At 36.3% G+C, this 16,081-nt stretch overlaps 1 protein-coding gene across 2 annotated transcripts in view; it reads left to right on the top strand.

The window, feature by feature from the left end:
- The first annotated feature begins 2,139 nt into the window (after positions 1-2,139).
- Positions 2,140-16,081, top strand: part of WDR72 (WD repeat domain 72) — a 118,298-nt gene continuing 104,356 nt past the window's right edge. Inside the window, exons 1-8 of one of the 2 annotated variants that reach the window (XM_064456439.1) lie at positions 2,140-2,297; positions 3,381-3,487; positions 6,390-6,468; positions 9,413-9,587; positions 10,274-10,350; positions 12,018-12,137; positions 14,011-14,156; positions 14,509-14,605. In XM_064456439.1, coding sequence (XP_064312509.1) covers positions 2,145-2,297; positions 3,381-3,487; positions 6,390-6,468; positions 9,413-9,587; positions 10,274-10,350; positions 12,018-12,137; positions 14,011-14,156; positions 14,509-14,605 — 954 coding nt within the window. In that variant the 5' untranslated portion in view covers positions 2,140-2,144. Of the gene's footprint in view, positions 2,298-3,380; positions 3,488-6,389; positions 6,469-9,412; positions 9,588-10,273; positions 10,351-12,017; positions 12,138-14,010; positions 14,157-14,508; positions 14,606-16,081 lie in introns of those variants that run through there. The other variant, XM_064456440.1, reaches the window with a different exon arrangement.

The raw sequence follows: 16,081 nt of genomic DNA, 5'->3' as shown, positions 1-16,081 counted from the left end.
CTACCCAGTTCCTGTTTGTTCTCACAAGATTTCAGCTTTAATGTCATGTCCTTTGGCTGACCTCTCCCAGGTGCACTGTTCTAACACCTTGCACCCGTTTAATTTTAAATATCTTTGCTAAGGATGTGCTGTGGGCTCTGTCTCTCCTTTCTCCAGGACAAATAGGAGCAAACCTCTGAGAGGTGAATTTGGCATAGTGGCTGCGAAGTGCCTGCTCTGAATGATCTCTTCAATGCTGTTTGGATAAAAAGTAGGTGACACACAATATTTTGAAAAGAATAACTAAAATATTTAAGTGACCCTAGACAATGGTGCACCTGAAGAGCTTAAATTCTGTTTCTTCTTTTTCACTCATGCTTGGGAATAACATCCGGATGTACAAACGTTTTTCTACATTGCTCAATATCAGTCAGCTGTCTGTCCATTGTCTGCATGCTAGTGGTAGTCAAAACTACCCTCAGTAAAGTTGAAGAGGATTTCAGTTTTCAGAGGACTCACTTCACAGGCACAAGTCAACTTCATACCCTTCTCCATCCCTGACAATATTTAGAAGGTAAAAGGGAAGGGAGGTAAAGAGTTGCTTCAGAAGAATCTGTACAGGCTTTCTGGAAAAAAGGAGAGAAGAACCATCATAGGATACAGGGAAGTAGTGCTGGAGGCTGTTGTATACTGAAGTTAATAATTTGGGAGTTTTGATACAACTGACCCTTATATATGGGAATTGTTTGCGCTTGGCTATGGTAGATGCTGGCAGCTTAGTGTAGGACTCTTTCATGTGAAGAGACTGATGCTAAAGATGTTACTCATCTGTGTCTGTTTTTAGCAATCAACGGCTTCATATAAGTTGACCCAAAGGAGCCATACTTGTTGGATGTGTTACTAAGCCCCCTGAAAAGTCTAACAACAGGACATACATGAATTTTTTAGGTGAGTTGACCAGTTAAGTGCCAAATTATTTATAGTCAGATACTTTCTGTTATTTCATTTTGAAGGTACTGTTGGGGATACTCTAGAAATATGTTAGATGCTTATGACATGGGAATCTGCAATGGAAAATGCAAACAATGCAACAGAAGGCTTGTGAAGTGACTTGAGAGCAGTTTTCTCAAAGCTTTTGTTTGAAGCAAAACAAGTACAGAATTCAGCTAGCAAGCAGAGGTGGTTTTAAAAGGAACAGGCATCAAACTTAAAAACAAGCAAATAAGAACTTTTTTAATAAGGAGGATTTTAGGATATTTTGTAAGTAGTGGTGTTTGAACAGGCACTGAACTATTTTCCTGGAAATGCAGTTCGTAAGAATCTATGTTGAGTTATCTAATGACCAGTAGTCAATTCAGACAATTCCTTTAAATCAAATTTTCACAGTAGTGACTAATCTATTATAGAACTTTTTTTTTGACAAGGGACTCATGAGCAGCAGAAAGACCCAGTTTGTTCTCCCTATTTCCCAGCTTGAAACTCTGCCTCCACCTTTCTTTTGGGTATTATATCTAGGAGATGCCACTGAATGGTTGAGGGTATAGTGCTTTGTGGTCCTGGGCCTCGTTTTTCTCTTCATCCCTGACCCATCACCTGTTCTCTCCTTTCAGCCTTATTATCTCTCTCTTGCCTATTCTCCTAGGAACCACAGACTCTTTATTGACATCCTGCTCCCATGCCATCTTCGTGCACCAGCAGTTAGCTGCTGAGAAAGAGGAGAACTGCTGGTTAGAGGGAATGGGGAGGCATGGTATACTCCACCAACCAAAATTAGGAAGAAGACAGTGTGACATGGGCCCATCAGAGTTAAGCCGGGTTGTGTGAGGCAGCAAATGACTCCTGTTGCTGATATTTCAGTATTGTGGTTGTACTGGTCCCTGGTAACTCTTGTCCTGTTTGATACTGCCTGCATGTAAAATTGTGGCATGTCGCTGTCCTGCTATATATTTAAGCTATTAGTGGACAGCTATCTTAATGAAAGTGCTAGTGAGATGTTGGCATCAGCTAGAAAAATGTTTCAATGCCTTATGAACTGTTTTTTGCAGCAGTATTTTGTAGCTCCCCTTTACAGATGTTGATTAAATTGTCTTTAAGGTTGTTTTTTTTCTTACATTTCATGTTAATTACAGATCATCATGACTTTTTTCTGTTCTCAGGTGCTGACTATGAACCTATCAGTACAGGCTGTGGCAGTGTGGGGGAAAATAGCTCCCTCTCACAGCATCACTGCTATTATGATTACAGATGACCAGCAGACTATAGTTACAGGAAGTGAAGAAGGACAAATATGTCTCTGGGATCTTTCATCAGAATTAAAGGTTTGTGTCCACTGTGCTACAGTCTGCCAAATACACAGGTGGGGGTTTTATCTTTTATTATTAACAGTAGGATTATTCAGACTTGGAGTTATTTAGATTAAGTGTTAAAGACAGTGTGATATTTGTTATAGAAAGACTATGAAGAAAAAGTTGAAATGCCTGTATGTGCAACCAATTATTTGCAGACAGAAATATTTTTTCATAGATCATGATGACCTGTGGATTATAATTTGAGATTGTGCTGTAATGACAGCAAGTAAACGTATACAATTATCACAATTCCAATCTTGCAAAGTCTTTTTTCTTTTTTATTTTTTTAAATCAGTTGCTGAGCATGGCCTGCCATTTAAGGAAAAAAAATATCTATTTTTAAAGACCTCTGTCTTTACCAGGTTAACAATGGAAAAAAACTGTAGAAAGATGGAATTAGTATGATGAAATATATATTTTTTGGTATAATGAAGCTGCAAACCTCCTGGCATGTTATTGGTATTGGTTTGACTATTTCATATTTATTTTCCTGAGAATGGAACAGTCTCAAAGCAGTTCCAATTTTTATTCTGCATGATGGTTCTGTTCTTTTTGGATTTGGCTGCCCCAGCTGTGCTCAAATATAGCTTGAAACTTTATTTTGCACTTCTATGGGGCTACCTTTTTTCCATTAAGGTCTTTACATGAGTGAAGCTAATCAAAGCAATTACTTAAACATGTATGAAAATCATGCTTAAGACCTTTGCTGTATCAATTCCCTACTTCACTCTGCCACTTTTGATGCATGCTGTGGGGTGAAGGCCAGAGATATTCAGCACATTGCCTGTTTTATAACACTTGAAACGCTAATTTCTTCAGAAGGTGCAATTTTTAGACTATGGTGAATACAAAGACTGTACTTCACACAAACTGCATAATCCATTCACATCTTTGTACATTCCAGAAACATGATTGAAGAACATAAGAATATAAAGCAGATTGACAATTACTCATTAATAATAACATCTACAAGTAATATTCTCTAGCTTTTAGATCTCCTTAGTTTATACAGAAATGTTATGTTTAAGTTAAATCACTGTATTATTCTTCTAGATTTCATCTAAAGAAATTCTCTTTGGCCATACTGCTTCTGTAACTTGTTTGGCAAAAGCAAGAGAGTTTGAGAAACAGCCATATGTAGTAAGTGCTACTGAAAATGGGTAGGTAACTGAATATTCAATTATTAATTTCTTAAATCATTAAATGTATGACAAGTGTAGGTTAGACTCTGCATTTGGCAGAAGGTTTTTAATCCACTTCTTCCATATGAAAAGTATAACAGCTACTTATGGTAATGACTATATTGCTTATACACTATAGTCTAAGAGCTCATCTCTTGGACAACAGAAGGGTTTGGCAGATTCAGATATCCTGTTAGTAGTCAGGAGAATGACTTGTTCAGATGGTCAGCTAAGCCCCATTGAAAGGGAGAATAACTGGCTGTTGGAGGGAACCAGCAGGTTCAGAAGCATTTCGGCATTATGGTGCTTTTCTTCTGTTCCTTCCTGTGCTCAGTCTGGAGAATTGAATTGGTATAAGAGGCTAATGTACTCTGATCCAGGTTATGCTTGCTCAGTGGGTAGGTACAGAAGCACAGGAAAGACTATGCTTGAATAAAAGGCGTATATGTTCCTTGCTTTTGTTTAAAGTGGTCTTGCTCTTTTGGAGTACATTCTTTTAGAGGGTCCTGACCTTGCAGTTTTTATCCTATGTGTTTGTTGTGACTTGGCCCATCACTTGAGTCAAACTAATTTCCGCGCTTGTGCTAGGTTAGCATTCAAGAACTTGTTTCTCTCTGAATATTTGATAATCTTTTCAGCTGGGGTCTGAAGCCCATCTGTTCAGGATTTCAGCTGTTGAAAGTAGTTAGGGCTAGCTTCTTCCTTAAGGGCTTTCCTTGAACAATTTTGTCCTGTTGCTTAATTACATTCTTCTCTCATTCTGAGTTTATCTTTTCTAATTAAAAGACAGCTCTGTTTAAAACGTCTTCCCATGAAGCATTCCTGTCAATTGCCCTTTTTCATGCTATACCTTCCAGTGTCATAATGCTACTACTTTCTCACTGAGGAGCTTGTTTATCCTTTCTAGCTGTTAGGATCTCTGATTCTTTCACTCAATACAACAGAGGGATAACTTGAACAAACTGGTTCAGGCTTCTTAATCTTCAAAGGCTAGGCTGCCACACTGGACAGACAGTGGTAAATAGTTCTGGTTGTTATGTGCAGGAAGGAGGGTTAAAAGTCTACAGAACTACTTTTGTATGGGCCTTCAATGATTCTACTCAAGGGTTCAGAGGTGAAACTGTTTTTATCTTCATTCTGAAGTTTTGTTAGTGCAGTACTGTCTCCAGATCATACTGGGAGGAAAAGATACCGTATTTTCAAAAAACTGTGGTGAAAAGCATTAAGAAACATATGAGTATTTTGCTATAGATATACCATACAGGGAGATGTTCACGTCCTAAAGCTTGTGCTTCTGAAAGGATCATCGGGCTTGCTGGAATGTGTATAGGTAGGACTGAATAGTCTTCTGGCCCCTTTAAATGTTCGCTTTTACCAAATTACTGCTGACTTCTCATCTATATTACATAAGGGCAAAGCATCCATCACTGATCCCTGGAAGGCTGCAACATGAAGTTGAGATAATTACAAATAGGAAGCCTCATCTTCAGGAGATCCCACTTCAGAATCTCTTGTTTGTATTACCCAGAATCTCTTGTTTGACTTACCCAGAAGGATGAGTATTGAACAGTATTTTTGTACTTTTACATGGAAATCTGTAAATAAATCTGTAGTGATTCAGAAGTTCTCGATGGTGTCCTGTGCATGGATATAGCGTATGCTATAGGACAGGTTTATCAACGTGTGGTATCACTCACTCCTTGTTAGTAGACACAGTAATTTAAGTGCAATGTGCAGAAGCTGAAGTTATACTCTGGTCTCATTTGTGCATGTTTGCATGCATGTATTGACTTTACTGCTTTAGCTATGTTACTGTAATTGTTATTCTGATGTAAACAAGGAGAAATTCACTGACTTGAAGTGTTTAACAAACAGCATAACTGTTCTGTTTAAGTTATGACTTTTGGTCGGTCAACTCTGATGCTACACTACAGATGTGCAGATTTCACTGCTCTTGCTCAGCTGAAAAATATAATCCAAGTAATGTTTTTAGATTATCACAAAATGTGGAAGTGTGTAGATTGAAATGTAAGTCACTAAGTAGTATTTTTGATATAATATTTTTTCACAATGTGTTCTTTAAGTCCTCATACAGAAAATGCCTTAAATGTAATTTCAGGAATTGTAAGGTAATTGTTTCAACTGTGGAAATAATGCTTGCTGTTTAAGTAAAAACTAAAAGCATCAAAGTTCCACATTCAGTTGCTGAGCTATGACAACATACCTCATTTGCAAAATTTAATTTGAGTGCCTTTCTGTTGTACTCCAGTCCCCTAGCATGTTGAATAATATCTAGATGAGGAAGACCCGCTAAAGCATCTTTCTCGAACATTAACTTTAATTGTAATTAAGTGGAGCTAGAATATTGCACAGACGTTTACGTTGCCTGGAGGCGAGTGCTGTATTAACAGATTTCAGGAGTAGCCTCATGGTGGCACTGTTTCTTCTTAACAGACGTTGCGGTTCCTCTCAAGAGCTGAAGTCTGATGCGGCAAAGATGCGTTGTGTTTTTCAAAACATGTGGTTTAAGTTCAGTGAAATGAATCATTTTCAGGAGGAGGTAGTTCCAACGACAGATAGTTACAGTGACGTGTTGACGAGCTGTAATGGCAGTATACCTACGGTTTGTTGTAGGCCAGAGTTGGCCTTAAAGTCTGGTTTGCTGCAAGGTGGCAGGGTATAATTACCAAAACAAAAAGAAACAGATACTGTATGTCATCCCCTGCTAATGACATTATTTTCTTCCTCAGTAATCTGTAACAAAAAGCCACATAAACGACCAGACTGCGCTTAGGTACAGCACTAAAGAAAAACTTGGTGGCACAAAATTATTCCAGCTGAGTGGAAATGACAGAGAATAATATACATTTATCTTTGGCAGGGAGATGTGTGTTTGGAATGTCACTAGTGGACAATGCATTGAGAACACAAAGCTTCCTTATAGGCATACAGCAATCTATGTAAGTATAGCAACTTTCATGGAATATCTCTGCTCATTACTCAGAATTTTGCTTTGTTAACATGATATTTCTCAGAAACATAAAATTCTAAATGTATAGGTCATAACATACTTATAGGAGGAAAAAAACCCTGTTGCAATATAAGTAGCTTCATATCTGTTATTTTTCCTTTTTTGGCTTCCTTCTAAGAACAAAACTGAGATTTTTATGTTCCTCTGAACCTCTTAAATCAAATTGATTCTTTCTAAGCCACCAATGTCTGGAATCCAGTATCAATTAACTTATTGTAAAGTTTGGGCACTGGGTAGCAAAGTGTAACTGTCTTAATCTTAATTCTTGTCTGTGTTAAAAATGTGTGGAACCTTACAGTTTAATGTTTTTTTTGATGATTTATTTTGGAAGTATAAACAATCTAGCCAAATGTGAGATACAGTCTGCTAAAGACCTTATTTTTAAATGTTTGAAAGGTTTTGATGCTTAACTGCTGACCTACAAAAGACTGCCCTGTCCCATTTCCAAAAATACACTTTCATTTATTGCAGAACTTGGGACAGAACACTTATTTTCAGAGGCCAGATTGCTTTAAATGTTACTTCCAATAATTTAAAGCGTCTGCTTTGAACTCTGTTCAGGTACACTAAGTATCTAGATGTTGGAGTGTGAGGGTGTTGAGGAGCCCAACATGTATGGATTTGGTGCAGAGATGGCTTATTTCTGGTTATATTAGTAGAAGAGCAGCTCAGGGCTCGTAGGTTAATTAAAATGCTGTTTTTCTGGTTTTCTTCAGTCAGGAAGTCTAGGGTGGAACCACACCTCCAAATGATGGAAGTCGTCTGACACCTTGTGTGACTCATACTAAGGCCAAATTCAGAATCCAAATGTTTTAAAGCTTCCAGAAGAAATGCTGGTTTTCATGGCATTGTTTTGGTTGACATGATGAATTCAAAGACAGTTGTTAATCACTTAAGAAGTTATTCTTCTATAATTTTTATTTAAAGTCTATGCTTTTAATGTGTGTGTATATATACATAAAAAGCATAGATTTTTAAGAAGTTACACAAATAAAAATTATAGAAGAATATATCTTTAAAGCACACATTCTTTTTTACGTATTTTTACATGCACAATACAATGCCTCAGTTATAATGTAATAGCGCTGCAATATGATCTGCTTTGTGGTATTGCTTAATTAGGTTTTAACAGTTTAAGTTATGGAGGAGTTCTGCAGAGAAGTAGACAGATCTGCATTGTGGAGAATTTTGTGGAGATCAGAGGCAGAATCTTCATTCTTACATTTCAAGTAGAAGAAGCAAATACTTTTTTAAAGGTTGTTACTTCTCTATTAGGGGAAGTGAGCTAAGCCTAATTTCGGCTAGATAATGTTTTTTGCTCTATAACTTGGCTAAAGGAAAATAGGAACATCTAACAGGACAACTTTATTAGGAAGAATAATATATCTTGCTAGGAGGGGAAACTGTGACCTTCAGAGAGATATGTAATTGATGGGGGGTTTTGTGCGGGTTTTTTTGGGGTTGGGTTTTTTGTTGTGGTAGGCTTTTTGTTTTGTTGTAGGTTTTGTTGTTGTTCCATGGGGAATGATTGCTTGTGGCATAATAGTATCTGAAAGACTCTAATATCCTACAGAATATTATTGTCTGGGAGGTTTAGTGCACACTGATTTTGATAGCATCACCATTTAAAATAGTTGTGTTATTTTTAGCTAATGTTTTAGTAAGTTTTAATTAAACTACTAACTTTTCTGGCCTTTTGTTCAGCAGAGATGATTCAGTTATAAATGGCAGATGTCAAGTAATGCATACTGAATTTTTGTGATTTGAAATGAAGTTTAACACCAGGGTCAACTATTAACCATTTGTGGCTCTTAACCAGAGTGGGATTTTCTCAGAGGACTGACTGACTATACAAATCTTCCAGTTCAAGCCTAATTAAAGAGTATCAGTAATTACAAATGGTTTCTACTGCTAAGCATTTCTGCCTCTGATCATTTATAGTATCTGTGGTAACACCTATCCTGTTCCCAGTTACTTACGCTTCTTCCGCCGCCCAGACTTCAGTTAGTTAACTCCTAGATGAAGAATTATTATCTAAGCAGAACTGAATGTATGGACAACTTGTAGTAAAAGAGGCACAATTTTGTGGGTCTATCTGATATTTTTGTCTGATTACATGATTGTTGTACATGATCCTTACTTTAAGGATCCTATTTACTTGTAAATTGTATCTGAGGTGGCTGCTTATGCATTTATAGCAATTATCTGTACGATTACAGATACATATTACACAAAATGCAACTGTACTTGCACATATAAAACACCCAACAGAAAAGAAATCTTCATGGTCTTTCTGAACGTCTGTCATCTCTGTTCCTTAGTACTTTATATGTCTCTTTCTTTGCGTGATTGTTGAGAAAGAATTTATCTTCTGAAGACTAGGGCATTTAGATTCATAATGAGGAATATCTTATGGAGTAGAAAGTCTTCCTGGAAAATAATGGAAAATTCATTATGAATCTTCTGCGTTTTCACCTGACTTTTTCATCTTTATGTAATTCTTGTTAACTGGAGCTTTATAAAAAGTTTGGAGAGATATTAGGCCTCTCAGAGAAACAAATCCCAAAATGTTTAGCCATTTATAATGAAAATTAGCACCTTGATTGTTTTAAAAAAATCCTAATATTTAGGCAGGGCAGATACTGCTTTCAGTACAAAGCACCTCTTACTAAGCTGTATGCCTGTATTAAATTGTTATAAATGTATGTGAAACACTTGTGTCACTAGCAAAATTGTGTATGGTCTCACATATACAGTACACTTTTAATAATGCTACAAGCATTGATTACAAATCCAAGTATGACATGCTGAATGTGAAAAATGCATGTGCCCATTTGTGTAGCATGCTGACTCTCTTCTTTCCACTTGTACAGTATTACCATTGCTCGTTCCGAATAACAGGTGAAGGCTGGCTGCTTTGTTGTGGAGAATATCAAGATGTTCTTATTATTGATGCTAAGACTTTGGGTGTTCTTCACACTTTGTCATCATCTCAGTCTTCTGATTGGATAAATTGTATGTGTATTGTACACTCTGCAAGAATTCAAGGTATACATTTTAGATGTATTTAGGCCAAGTAAATAATGATAAAATATCTTTGTATAGATAGTACTATTCTACTAGATTTAATATTTTACTGAGGTGTAAGTACAAGATGTTAACGTGTCATTGACAGCATCTAAGAACGTCTTTTTAATACTCCTAATGTTGGTCACATTTCATTTCATATGTTTCTTAAAGAGAAAAATAAGCAGCCTTTACACTGGTTGTAATCAGCTTATTTCTTGGATATATGTACAAAGTTGTTGACTCGGCTACGTTGGACACCTTCGAGTTGTCTGGACAGGGCGCTGGTCCACCTTGTCTAGACTGCGCTCTTCCTAGAAAGGTTGGACTATATAATCCCTGAGGTCCCTTCCAACCTGTGATTCTGTGTGAAATTAATTTTGTAATATGAGGGAAATTAAGGGCACAAAACCACTATTCTGTGCCTTCTATTGAAATATATCAGATTAGACAAAATAATTATTCACAGTTGGCTTGCATGTTTTGTATTTCTGTATACCAATAAGTTATTTTTGTGTAAAATTAATATTTCATCTAAACAGTGTCCTGCAGAATCCTTGTTCTAGTTCTGTATAGAATGCCAGTGTTTATGCTGATGTTCTCTTTTGGTGTTAGGGACTGTTTGAACTCGGTTTCAGGTTGATTATCTCACTCTTAACTTTTCACAGAAGACTCATTGGTTGCAGTGTCTGTAACGGGAGTCCTTAAAGTGTGGGACCTGTCTTTGTCTTTGAACAGCATACAGGTCAGTTTGTATGACTAGAGAAAGTGATTTGAATAACGTGAAGGTAGTAATATTCTCAAGTAAAGGATGTATTGAAGCAGAATATTAATAAATTGGAATCTTCTGGATATGTATTAAACAGAATTGATGAATTTTGTCACAAAATTCTGAAAACGCACCCTCGCATAATATTTAAAATCAGTTGGGCCATTGGACACCTCTTGTCTTGACAACTGCAATGTCTTTTGCCCAGGCCTCATATCTTACCATATTCCATGATGCTAAAGTTGTAACACTTTCCTTCTGTCCTGGTAATGTCACTCCATTCTTTGAACCTCTTCACTCTTTCCTTTAACCTCAAAGCTCTTCAAAATTGGCCTTTGTACTCCCTGTTCACCCTTGTTACTTTCTTCAAAATGGTCCTTTAGACTTTGTTTTCCTCTGTCTGCCTCCCACAATGCTGTCTTCACTTGGAAAACACTCTTGCTGGGTCAAGCGCCCCATTTCTCCATCTTCAAACTCACTTATTCTGTGTAACTTTTCTGTGTTAATATTCTCAGTAGCTGTCACCTGACATGCACAAGTGTAGAACTGGAATGCAATGTTTTGTGTTTGAATTAAACTCTGTGAGCTAGTTTCACAAAGGGACTTCAATATTACAGCTAAGTACTAGAATCATCAATAGAAATGGCAAAATGTCGACAGTCTTCTCTGAACATCCTTAATACATTATTGCCTTACTTGACAAACTGCAGAGCATGCTGCAGCCCTGCTTATTAGTAGGTAGAATCAGACTCCTCAGGAAAGACTGTCAAGTTTGATACCATACCAGTGTTTTTCTGATGTGTTTTTGGTTTATCTGAAATGTTTTGAAGGGGATCTTTTCAACATTCTGAGGGCAAAAAATACTGTAATGCTGTAGAAATTCTGGAAACTGCAACAACTGATTACAGACATTAGAGAACCATATATATGGTATGGTGCCATGCTGTTACTGCCTGGGGCCTTCTTTTGTGAAGGGAGGAGTGCAGAGTTAGTAACAATCCAGCTTCTTCATACCTTAGAGTAGTATTTTAAGAAATATTGTTGTATTTAATTGGAATGAATTGGAGCTTCAAGGTGCAGTGAGAGAATGGTTTGCAGTTTGATAGCCATGATTCCATGACCAGCATACCCCTTCTCAGAGAAGTTTTGATACTGATGGTATCTTTCAAAACAGAAAACATCACTTTTCAGTGATTTAATCAATAATTCATAAAAATAATTCCAATATAACAATGATGGCATTGATAAGTCCGATATTCACACAAAAAGGTTGAAAATACATATATTTTTCAAACCATCTGTAAATTCAGCAGTACAAAGCTGAGAAAATTAATTACTTTTCCACTACTTTTTGGAAGGGTTAAATTAAAACAAGACATATGACAACACCATGTGTCTCAGACTGTCCTGGTTACAAGGATGAGTGGGAAAGCAGAATATTCATCAGCTATTCTGAATCTGAAACTGTCAGTTTATAGGTGGTTGTAGCTGTCTTTCTGACTTTAATTAAGAATTATATGTTGCTTTGCATTTTGAAAGTGTATGTTGACAAAATTATTTTCAGTGGTTTGTTTCTATCCTAACAGTAAAAGCTCAGCTATCTAGAATAAATCTTATGGCTTTTTTCCCCATGTGCTGTAAAGGAGAGACAAAGTGTGTACGAGAAGGAATCAAAATCTCTGGACTGTATAAATTGTCAAGCAGTACAGTTTTGTACTTACACAGAAAGGCTCCTTCTAGTCGTGTCCTCCACATGCTGGCAGGTACATTACTGAGTGTTTTACTTTTAGCTTTTCAAAATTATTAAGAAAATTAATGTTTTTAGCTGCAGATACTTGCTTTTCTCCTCTGCTTAAAGAATAAGTGCTCACTAGTTGTCAGGTATAAGTGTGCTGTATCCCTTCTCTACTTAACTGCCTGACTGATATTAAATGTTTATTTTTATTAATATATTTCTGCTTTAAAAGTTTAACATGAAATTGGCTGGGTGGAAAGGGGCTTGCATTATGTATTAGTCATTTAGAGCACTGGGTGCGTTATAGTCCCCTTCACAGTGCATTTCAAAAGGAGACAAAGATGCACAAAAACTGTTTATGACAGAAGTAATTGCAGTTGGCAAGTCCTTGGTAACCTGGGGCCTCTGTTCCATCAGGGCCAATAGCCTGGGTTCCACTAATAGAAACCAGCAAACATAAAGACCCCAGATTATATCACTTTCTCTTGTAGCTGTAACAAAACAAATGCATCATGTAATTACTCAAACTGTTATTAGTTTATTTTAAATTTTAGTTAAACTGAACTTGTAATAACTCTCTATTTTTCCCCAGTGTTATGACATTGCTTTTAAAATAATCCTGAGCTTTCAGTGCAACATATGTACCTGATCCAAGCACCAGTGCTGTTGCGGGGGCGGGGCAGAAATTTTACATATATTTGCGTCAACTTTGAATAATACAATTGTAGGGTATTCCTGAGGCTTGTCTTGGGCTATTTTAATGTCTGTACAAGAGCATATATAAAGAAATTCCATGTATGGAATGGATAGGCTTATCGTGAAAATATCTGTGTAAAGTGCATTTTTTCCTATTGATATCTGTAATGTTTTTCCACAAGAGGTGCATGTTTCTTGTAATATCTGCATTATGTATTTGAATACTTATCTATAACACTACTTTAAGCGTTAAAATATAGATAAGTCATGTTGGATTTTAAACTTTTATGTTTTAGTGAATATACAACTTTAAATGATGGTGATCTTACTCCTTAATTAGACAGGCATAGGAGAGATTCACATGTGTGTTTAGAGTGGCTCCATAACCCACTTCTATAGTAACAAAAATAAGAACAAATTAGCTAGAAATTAGATAATGAATAGAAATCAGCGGTAAATAATTAGTAGAAATTTTTGTACTGAAATCTATTTCCTCACACTACTGGAATAAATTAAAAGAATGTGGCTATGAGTACTCTCTCCATGAAGCCACTAGGAATGTGAACAAGCAGACAATACCCTAGGTTGCCCTAGTCATATCCTGTTCTGGTTTAAAGTGGGAAGGTCAGAGGAAGCAAACAAGTCATATAACTCCTTACCAGCTCTAGAAATGGAAAAGAGAATAATTCTTGTAAGCAAAAGGTATTATATGTGTTTTGCTTTCAATTAATTTGTGAAAAGGAAAAATCTCTGTTTCTCCCAAAAGAAGAAAAGAAGAAAATCTGCTTTAAGATATGTGCTGTCATTATGCCAGCAGATCATCTTTTAAAGAATACAGAGAGAAGAATTTATGGCTTCTATTAAAGTCTTCAATGTCATATTTGTAAGAAATTAACAGTCCAGTAAATATTAATAATGAATGCAAGGCAAAACAAAGTAAATCCCATCCAAAAATCCCCTAATAGAACAGAAGGCCCTAATGCTGCTTTTTTCATTGTCTGTTTCTCTGTTTGAAATATATTGTTTGATTCTTTACTTTGCAGTAGTTTGATAGTAGGCAAACTGCTTTGGCTCTAGAAGAGGTAGTCAAACTACAGAGAGTTAAGCCAATGTTCTACTTATTGATCCTTCGCCCAAAACCAGCTTGAATTAAAATGAGTGTGCCAGTACTGTTTGTTTATATTGTATTGTTTTTCTGAGCTTAGGTTTATGATTATTGTGATTTCTCATTGCTTTGTACTGAGTTCTGTAAAAGTGGTCAGTGCTTTGCTGGTGGAGAAGTACTAGCAGCTTACAGACTTATCATCTGGACAGAAGATGGCCACAGTTACATCTACCAGCTGCTAAACAGGTGGGCCCAGATGGGAAATTCACACACAAAGTTCAGGTACAAGATGAACTTCGGGAGGTTTATTATGGAAAATCTCTGCATGTTGCAAATGATCAAAAACCAGAACAAACCCACTTTGGCATTCAAAGATTTACCCTGAATTTGACAGCTCTCAGTCTTTGACACAGCAGGGGACACAGGAGTAAGATTAGCCATGTAGAATTTGGGCAGCTGGTGCTGTGATTTTTAAAAAGTCACTTGTAATTACTTATTCGGTAATTTTTAATTGAACTTGTGAATCTTGGATGTTACTGTTCTGCTTTCTAAAATATATGACTTTCTAAAGCTTTTAATTTTTTTTTTAATTATGCAGTGGACTTTCTAAAAGCATATATCCTGCTGATGGGAAGGTGCTGAAAGAAACTGTTTATCCTCATTTACTCTGCTTTACCGGTGTGAAGGAAAATAAGGTAAACTCATAAAGATTGACAGTGGGCTTCAAAAGTTCATTCATTACTTGTTTGCAATTACCTGAATAACCTTTTAAAAAAAAAAAGTTGATTTCATCAAGAGACTTAATTGTTCTATGAAAACAATGAATTGAACTTATTCCTTCATTTTTAATATTTAACATATTTAACTTACAAACCTGGAGATGCTTAAAGCATATTTTTTTCTTAAATTCTGGCAATACTTACTTTTTTTCACGGGGGGGTGGGGGGTGGGGTGTGTGGAGACAACGATGACACCTTCTGTATTTTCAGCTATAGATAGAACAACTCTCCACTTTTTGCCAAAATTAGAAAAAAATAACTTTAACAATTAGGCTAAGTAAAGGTGGTTTAAAATAGCTTTAGCTTTTACTATCATATTATGTTTAAAAAAAAGGGCAAAAAACCCCAAAACAACAAAAACCAACACAGAAAAGCCAAAACAAATACCAAACAAAACCCCACCAAAAAAAACACCCTAACAACAAAAAAAAACACCTGCCCATAAGCAAAATGTAAGGAAGTTAATTAGTTCTTGTTTTATTAAGAAATGTATGCATGTTTCAGTTTAACTACATAAGTTGTTTCCCGCGTGTATCCATCCTGAATTGAAGGGGTTTGAATCTGTGACATTTTATCCAGAATACTGTTGAGCCTTCAGAGGCATAACCACATGCCTGACTTTCTTACACTGTGAGCAGACTGACAGTACCCACAGTGCATAAAATTGGACATGTGACTCTCTTCAGAACCATGGTCTCTGCTTGAAGAAGCCTCTATGGTTAAGAAAAGAGGAAGCTAAAAAAGTAGGTAATTTTTATACTGACTGACGTGCTCTGCTAAACATGAATTCTCCCACCAATTTCAAATTTAGAAGTTACTGCTTAAACAAAGTAGCTCAAGTGGACTCAGCTATGTTGGAAAACCTGCATCTTGACTCACTTTTTGAGTAGTGCTTTGTGTGACCATAAAGAAATAGGTAAGAAAAAACAGTTGATTGAAAAAGTGAAAAATAAATTAGAATTAGGAAGTAGGGAATGGGGGAAAACATGTGGCAGAGGTTCTTACCTGGCAAAAATTAAACCAAAACAAATATAACAGACTTTTCTGGTTTGTTTCTAAGTCTTATTGCTAATACTGTTTATGAAATGGCAGGTGTTGGAAGATGTGGATTTAATTCCTGCCTGCAGTTGCATTTTTGCAGTTTCTGAAGATATGTAAGGGAGACATATTTTTATTTGTACCTGACTAGAAACACTGTCAAATACATATACACCTATGTGAGGTTTTCCAGTGGGTTTTTGTCTTTCTCTTGACAGCTATAGGCTCTTAGAAAGCATTTTTTTGCATACTTTTGCAAAGCCTGACAGATTTAATTTTCAGTTGAAGGGCCATTCAGCTTTTCCCCCAAATGCTGTGGTTTAAAATCAGATAACTGCTGAAGGATGCCAAAAG

The sequence above is a fragment of the Phalacrocorax carbo genome, chromosome 7 (genome assembly GCF_963921805.1).
Source record: "Phalacrocorax carbo chromosome 7, bPhaCar2.1, whole genome shotgun sequence".
Classification (NCBI taxonomy): Eukaryota; Metazoa; Chordata; class Aves; order Suliformes; family Phalacrocoracidae; genus Phalacrocorax; species Phalacrocorax carbo.
Note: the sequence above shows the minus strand (reverse complement) of the source record. Positions and strands in the feature narration are given on the sequence as shown.